General features: G+C 34.8%; 1 protein-coding gene across 1 annotated transcript; it reads right to left on the bottom strand.

Moving 5' to 3' along the window:
• Positions 1-906: 906 nt before the first annotated feature.
• On the bottom strand, positions 907-2,298 carry LOC110921906 (uclacyanin 1). The gene is made up of 2 exons (XM_022166234.2): positions 2,057-2,298; positions 907-1,432 (listed from the first exon to the last, which is right to left on the bottom strand). The coding sequence occupies exons 1-2, from the start codon at positions 2,295-2,297 to the stop codon at positions 1,035-1,037; spliced, it is 639 nt and encodes a 212-aa protein (XP_022021926.1). The 5' UTR covers position 2,298; the 3' UTR covers positions 907-1,034.
• Positions 2,299-8,335: the final 6,037 nt, after the last annotated feature.

Here is an 8,335-nt window from a genome sequence, read left to right as displayed (position 1 = left end):
TAACTCATTTAAGTAAGTGGGTTGTGTTCGTTTTAAAATGTTTAACCTGTTTAAATTTGAAATAAAGAATGTATTTTATAAGGTTCATGAGTCCGCCGCTGCACTCGATTCACTTTTCAAGTTTGTCTCGACTTGCCAAATGTAGATTTACCCGATAAAGAGTGCCTCATGTTATGACCTAGGCAATCAGTATTATATCAAGTTTCTCTTGAGGCTATTCTCTCCTTATTATTCCTTTAGCTCTAAAAGTCCAATCCAAAAACTGATTAGTTTCATGATTTTATCTATAGTTAAGGCTATATATGGATGGACATGTCATAAAAATAATCAGGATTTGGATTGTCATGTCTAATTTAACATTTAGGAAACACGTTGTGTGTTGGATTTACGTGTATAACTCATTTAAGTAAGTGGGTTGTGTTCGTTTTAAAATGTTTAACCTGTTTAAATTTGAAATAAAGAATGTATTTTATAAGGTGAAACCACGTAACCATTAACACAAGGCCAGCCCCGGGGTGGTGGGGGGAGGGGGGGTGGACGGTGATGGCCTAGGGCCTAATCTTCCTCGATTTTTTTTTAAAATATGTATATTTAAAAAGAAAATTTTGTATACTTTGTTGAACACGTAAACCCATTAACATTTATTTATCTTAAGCCCATTAAACACTAAAAACTCATTTAAAGTAAGCTGATTACTCTTTTACTCACCAATACCCATTTGTAAAGTTTAAACCCATTTAAAATTGGCCCGATGTTTTAAAATTAAACCCAATTAAAGTTTAAACTCATTTAAAATTGGCACAATAGTGACCTTTTTTTTACTCGCGCAAATTTTTTTGAGGCTTCTTGCGGCTGGCGCTTTAACATGAAAATTTTACAATCAAAGTTGAATGATTTTATTGGGGCTGGCGCTTTAAAACAATCTGTTATTCAATGAATTTTAACAAACACAAGTACATGATTATATAACAAAATGATGAAATTTATATAATGAAAACAAGTAAAAAGTGGCAAAACACATTGTCAATGAATTCTTATAGCAGCATGACAAGGAACCCAAGCCCAAGCATAGTTCCAGCGGTCATCTTTAGTGATATAGCTGATGATGGAGGCTCCACATTCGTTCCGGTGGCAGGTGGTGGCGGTGAAGGACTTGTAGGACCAGCTTCTGGCGGAGTTGGGGATGATGGGGTGGTGGTTTGTGGCGGTGAAGGTGTTGTTGGTGTTGAGGCTGCTACTACATTTACCTGAACCTTCATTCCTAGGCTGCAATGATTGCTTCTACCACAGATGAAATACCGGGTTCCTGCTGAGGTTAGTGCGATTCTAGCCGGGCTAGTCGTGGTGGTTGAAATAGCATTTCCTGTTCCACATGAATCATAGTTGTCCTTTGTGACCTCAACAACATCATGGGTAGGACCAAACTGGAAATCTGCAACCAGTTAAGATCATTGTTAGAGGGGCAGCCCGTAGCGGCTACCTAACGCTTCGTAGGTTGAATAAAAAAATAAAAAAAAGTTATATAATTTTATTTCCCTGAAAAAAGTATGTTACGGTGATTAAGGGTGCTAAATGAGTCGTGTCGACGAGACTTGAAATCATGTCAGACACGTGAAACTGAACACATCAAGAATATTGGCGGGTTGACACAAACACGACCCGCGTGACTCAATTTTTTTTTAAATTTGTGTTCCCATATTAATACTCTAAATTATAAAATACAATAAAAATTACAAATGCATATAAAACAATTACGTTTAAATTATAAAAGTTAGATGTCGAAAGCTCTTTTAAATTTTAAGTTTTGACATAAAATACCAGTCCATTTTTAGTTATGACATAAAATTACATATAACTTTTTTTTAAAACAAATGGGCTACGCGGGTCACCCTAGAATCCCTCAAGCCAACGCAAGCCCAACCCGTTTAGCTATATGCGTTCGCAGCTTTTGGTCGATTTCCAAACCTATTAAATTCATGTTAGGTTCATGTAATAAACTGGCACCCCTAGATTGGTAACGCGTGCTCTAGGCAAGAAACATATATAAATTCGTTACCTAGATTATCGCCAACTGTAAATGTTTGGGATGAAGACCACGACCCCAGATCAGTTGTCGTGTCCCACCCGCCGCTTGGACTTCCAACAGTGTAGTCAGTCGCCACCACCACCTGTAGAAGCATCACCATAGCAGCCAACCCGATTAGTACCCTCATAATTGACACTTTAGCCATTATTTTATATTCTTGAAAAAACAAGGTGATTTTCAAGAAAGTGTGTGTTTGTATGATGTTTGTCATGGCTATAAACCATCTATTTATAGAATTATACAAAGGGGAAGAACTCATTCGGCCCGAATTGTTTATTGTTTCAAATTTCTTTGAAGCTTTCATTGTTGCATTATTCAAATTGGATTAGTTGCATGTTTGAATTGGATGGCTGTCATGGTGTTGTTGATTTGGTAGATGAGTGATGGATTAGTTGACTTTTTAATGTTATTTATGAAATGTTAGTTGACTTGGCTTGTGGGAACATGTTTTGTTGAATATTTCTTGTCAATTAGTGTAGGCATGTTTTAAATAACTAGAGAGCAGGTGAAGATGATAATGTTTTAGTTGTTGTTTAAGGTTTAAAGACATGATGATGATGATCTTGTATTCTTGTTTATAATGCCGGCTTGACCGATTGAAAAAACATGCAATGGAGAGCCGGTCAATGTTCAAGCCAAACTTGAGTTCGGCATGAGAGTTTTTATCTATTTAGATGATGATTCGTGACGGTTAAAAGTCAGATTTAGATTATTTAAAACAGTTATATGTTCTGTTTGGAATAACTTTTTTGGAACGAATCAATCGGGTCGGATTGATCTTGGAGTAAGTTTGTGCCAAAAAAAATTATGGGTCGGGTTGATCTTAAAAGAGGGCTGATCTTTCATTGTTAAACAGAACGGGTCGGATTGATCTTTCATTATTACACTAGTCACATATTCATCATACATAGTTATCATATTATAATCTCTGGTAGCGTTTGGTTCATTAGAATTCAATTAAGCTAAAAAAAATTTATACGAGTTCGGACGAACCCATACCCTTCTATGTAGCTACGCCCCTACATATTATAATCTCTTAAAAAAGATAGCGTTTGATTCATTAGAATTCAATTATCTAAACATATTTATGTATTTATGTTATGAGTTCCTCATATTTATTGAAGTAAACAATTTATAATTTTCTTGAAAATTGGACCAAAATCAACCAATTAAGTTAGAATCTCCTAATCTATCACTATGTCAATGCCATCACCACTATTAGGATTGCACCATCAGTAAGGTGTTTATCGGTTCGAGTTTTGGTTTCCTCGTTTATTATATGTATTTCGGTCGAAATTAGGGATGAGTGTGGTACCGGTACCGTACCGAACCGGTACCGGTATCGAAATACCGATACCGAAATTCACCAAAACTGGGTACGGTAACGTTATTTGAAGGTAAAATTCCGTATTTTCCCGGTACCGTACCGAACCGGTACCGATACCGATACCGAAAGTACCGATACCAAAAATGGCAAAAAGTGGGTACCGGTACCGGTACCGAAAAAATTCGGTACGGGAAATTCAGTACCGGTACCCAGTACCAAATGCTCATCCCTAGTCGAAACTCATAACAAAACCAAACTAAATTCAAAGTTGGCAAAACCGAACCGAAATCTGAATTCTAATTTTGTTTGGTTGTGGTTTCTTATCGGAAATCCTAAATTTTAACAAGATAGGTATTCCTTCGGTTTTCTTAGTTTTGTAATAGGCTAAAATCCCTAGCACAATATATGTATTGGGTTCCTCGGTTTTAAGTTTAACCGAACTGAATCTAGAACCGTAAACAAGTTACCAAAACTCATTTCGGTTTTAAACCAAACCGAAAACCAAATATGCAATTCGGTTCGATTTTAAATGTTTTTAGTTTAGTTTGGTTTTCAGTTATTTGGTTTGAAACCAAATATGGAACACCCCTAGGCCCTAACCACCACCTTTACCGTTAAGAGCTTGTATAATGGTTTAACCGTTCAGGGGCAAATGTTTGACCAATTCAGATTAGAGGTCTTAACCATTCAGACTCTGTGTAAATCTTAACCATTCAGAGGCAAATGTCTGAACCATTCAGACATCTGCTCGTGAAACAAATAGTCTGAAATGTCTGAACTATTAAGGGTCTTATTAAGAGTTATTAAGAGGTAAACAAACAGCCCTAAATAAGCTAGTATAAAAGATGGGGATCAACTTACATGTCTACATATGTGACAAAGTGTGAGCTGCCGTACGATGATTGCCGAAGCCTCACAAATCATGGACACAGAAAAACCAAAAACTTAAAGTCTTTTATTTATATGAATGGTACTATACAAACCAATTGTACTTCTTTCCTTAACCGTATGTACTTCGAGTACAATTTTACTAGTCAACATGCATGACCTTTTTCTTCTTCTTTTAGATATGAAAATGTTAAATGATTCACACCTCTAAAAACACACCATTTTGATAAAAACTAGTGATATTCCCCGCGTTTCGCGGCGGGTAGGGCTGTAAACGAACCGAATGTTCAGAGAACAGTTCGTGAACTGTTTGGCGGGAAGTTCGTTTATGTTCGTTCGATTAGCTTAACGAACGAACACGAACACATGTCTCGTTCGTTCGACTGCGTTCGATACTGTTCGGTAATATGTCCGGTTACGTTCGTTTAAGTTCATTCGTGTTTGTTTGATTATATTAAAAAAACCATAAATAATAAACCTTTTATATCAAAACATATTGAAAACTTGAAACCCTAATTTTTCTAAGTTAGCTAAAATTCGGACTTTGTAAGACATTTTTGGGGATAATTATGTCTAAGTTAGTTAAACTTGATTCATCGTTGGTAATGTAGTAGATTTCTTGTGTTTTGATTTATTATTTGATGGTTTTATTTAATTACTTATATCCAATGTTTAAGCATAACAATGTTTTATATTTTTTTTTATTTTCAAGCTAGATGTTCGTTTGTGTTCCTTTTTATTTGCTTCCGTTCGTTTGTGTTCGAGACCAGTGTTCCCGAACTTTTCGTGAACAACTAAATTTTCTTAACGAATGAATACGAACATAAACTTATGTTCGGTATGGTTTCGTGAACAGTTCGTGAACTTGTTAATTTCCTTAACGAACACGAACATGGTCTTGTTCGTGTTCGTTCGGTTTGTTTACAGCCCTAGCGGCGGGGATTAAGTCGGTATCAATTTGGTTTGTTATGGTACATGTACTCGCTAAAGAATTGAAAGAGAAAACACTACATCGATCGAAAAAAAACACATATCGCTACGGTACCTATGTTTCAATTGATATCGGTTCGGTTCATTTTTTCAATTCATGTTTTCTTTTATTTTAAAATTATGATAAATAATTCTTTTAAACGGATATTGTTCCGCTATTGTACCAAATCCAATCGAAACTGATTGAACAACATCTATATTGGTACCGGTAGTTATTTTTATTGTTTTTGCTTTCGATAAGCCGATATTGTATCGCCACCTTACCGCACCGAACAACGTCGGTACCTGTATACATTCACTTTTATGGTTTCCTGTTTAATAATTGGTACTTTGATTATATCTTATAAGTTATATGGAAAAAATATGTTTAAATTAATTAAAATAATAAAAAAATAAGTTTATTGCAGTATTTATATACCGACACTCGTTATAACAACCCTTGTACATAGATCAAAGACCCTAAAACAAATATCAATAACGATTCTGATAGTATCGATATCGCTACCGATGTTGTTTAGTCAGAGTTGGTTTGGTTTGTGACAACACGGTGAGCTAAACATCTTAAATCAGTAACTTCTTAAAATATAGTCTATAGATATACTTGAATGAATGTTATTAACGTTTTTAATAATCTCACAAAAAAAGTAAAATATTATTTTTTTCGTATTCTTTTTAGTTAATACAACCATTATACTGTAGATAAGACGAACCAGTGGCGGACCTAGAAGAAAAATTGAGGGGTATCCTCAGTTTTTTTACCTGTGGTCGTTCTTGAGAATTAAAAAGCATGTGCGGGTAGTAAAAATGGGCCCTTAGTTTTGTTTTTTGTTTTTTTTTAACCTGGGCCTGTCCCCTGAGAATTCAAGAGCCCTTAGGGGACCTCGGCGGCTAGTAAAAATGAGTCTTAATATATATAATTACACATCTGTGTGTTACACGGGTTGAAATTATGTATTGTTAGGTATAGACACATTTATATCGAAACTATTTTTGAAAACAAAATCGTTAATTATTTCTTTATAATCCATACTCTATAATAGAGTGTTACTCTCTAATAAAATGTGAGAACAAAAACTATTGACTTGCAAGATCCGAATATAATTTTATTTCTATATACATTGATTATCATTTTTTACTAATGAGTGTATGAAACACACAGTAGAAGGTTATAAATTATTTTTATAAAACTTTAAATGGTATTAAGAAGTTTTATAGATATAATTTGTAATAAAAATATATTCAACAACAAAAAGAATCAAAAATAAAAAAAAGTAAATCTAATACTTTTTTTGAACGGCAAATTTGGATCACTGACGGACCACTGGAGTATCCTCGTGCCAGTAGCGGAACCACCCGATCATATCCATCTCCACTAGACATAATATACTTAATAAAAAGGATAAACAAAGAAATAAAAAAAGACAAACATATAATGTTTACTGTAACAAATTAAATATACTAAATGTTTAGATATTAATTAAAGTAAATTGTTTTTTTTTTCTTGGTAAATATTTGCTTACAACATTTTGTGGTTTTATTAATACTGACCTCTAAGAAAAAATAGAGTAAATGGTTAAATGCAATAGTTTGACTATTGACTTGAATATAACTTCTGGCATTCCAACTTGCTTTGCTTTTTATGTTTCCAATGCTCCTCACTATTATTATTTATTATACTTCATCTTTTCCATCTTAAACAATTTTTTTGGAGGTCGACCGGATCCGTTTCTGTCAATGGAAAATTTTGATTTCATTTCATCTTCATCTATTTTCACCTTAGATAGTTGTTTAGGGGTGTCCTCGTAGTTGTTTAGGGGTGTCCTTAGTATAAAAATCGAAAAAAAATAAAAAAATTTACACTACCGGAAAAAAGTTGAGCCGTAGCCCGGGCTACGCCTAGACCTACACTAGGTCCGCCCCTGAGACGAACGCAAATTGTATATATTGAATAATACACACTTGTTTTCCAAAATATCGTATGTTTATTTTGTATGTTTCTCAAGGAAAGTTGCGACACTTTTTTTTTTTATTATGGCTAATTAATTGAAATGTGATCTTAAATCCAACTTTTAAATGTATCAAGCTGTGTGATGTAGTTCATGTAAATAAATTCCCAGTTGCTTGCTGGATGTTCTTATAGAGATTTTGCTGATAAAAAGTTCATGTAAAAAATAATATACAAAGTCGATAGATATTATAGTTTGTTAATACCGTGTAAAGAATAAAAAACAATTAAATGCCTATAGCAAGTTAAAAACATCTAAAACGTTGTATCTGAAACCATTTTCTAAAACCATGTGCATGAACTAAATCCTCTAACATCTGCATCTCCGGTCTTTCTCTCTAATCTCTATCTCTCTCTCCCTCTCGCTAATCTTGTCTATATCTATGCGCCCGGAAACTTTAACCACCGCCAAACCACTCCATTCCCCACCATCAAGAAACCCCACCGCAAAAAACCCACGTCCCAATCTCCGGCACCGGTGAAGCTGTGCCGACCGAAACCCTTATTTCGCCCCTCTTTGCTCAGCAAAACCCACCACCACAACCGCCGTCATCTAACCCCTCTGATCTTCATTTTCACACCATCGTTGCCATTAACTACCACACCCTCTCTACTTTGCAACCATTTCTTGTTCAAAATCAAGATGTAGAAACATTTTTTTTGGTGATGCTGAGATATCAGATTTGGAAACAGTGGTGATTAGGTGGTTAGAAAGAGGGGACCAGAAAAGAATTATGGGTGAAGAGTTCAGGTTAAATTTGTAGATCTAACTCTAAGATTAAAGAAATATTAATGTTAACGGGCAAAAAAAGTTATTATATTATAAGGGGACTAGGGGTGGAATCACTAGTGATGGATTTCATCACTCCCACTACCCAATCAACTAATGCCATGTCATCAACCATATTTCCATCACTAGTGATAGAAATGGACTAGGGGTGGAATCACTAGTGATGGATTCTATCACTCCCTCCCAAAACCAAAGGTCATCATGTGCAACGGTCATTTTTTAAACTTTTCAACGCGTTATATGGTTAAC

The sequence above is a fragment of the Helianthus annuus genome, chromosome 17 (genome assembly GCF_002127325.2).
Source record: "Helianthus annuus cultivar XRQ/B chromosome 17, HanXRQr2.0-SUNRISE, whole genome shotgun sequence".
Taxonomy (NCBI): Eukaryota; Viridiplantae; Streptophyta; class Magnoliopsida; order Asterales; family Asteraceae; genus Helianthus; species Helianthus annuus.
This window is presented reverse-complemented; position numbering and strand designations above follow the sequence as displayed.

Bases quoted from the DNA above. Each gene is read 5' to 3' on its own strand.
- LOC110921906 (XM_022166234.2), bottom strand. From the start codon at position 2,297: ATGACAAACATCATACAAACACACACTTTCTTGAAAATCACCTTGTTT. The intron at 1,433-2,056 runs GTAACGAATTTA...AACTGGTTGCAG, and splicing joins TACAGTTGGCGATAATCTAG to ATTTCCAGTTTGGTCCTACC.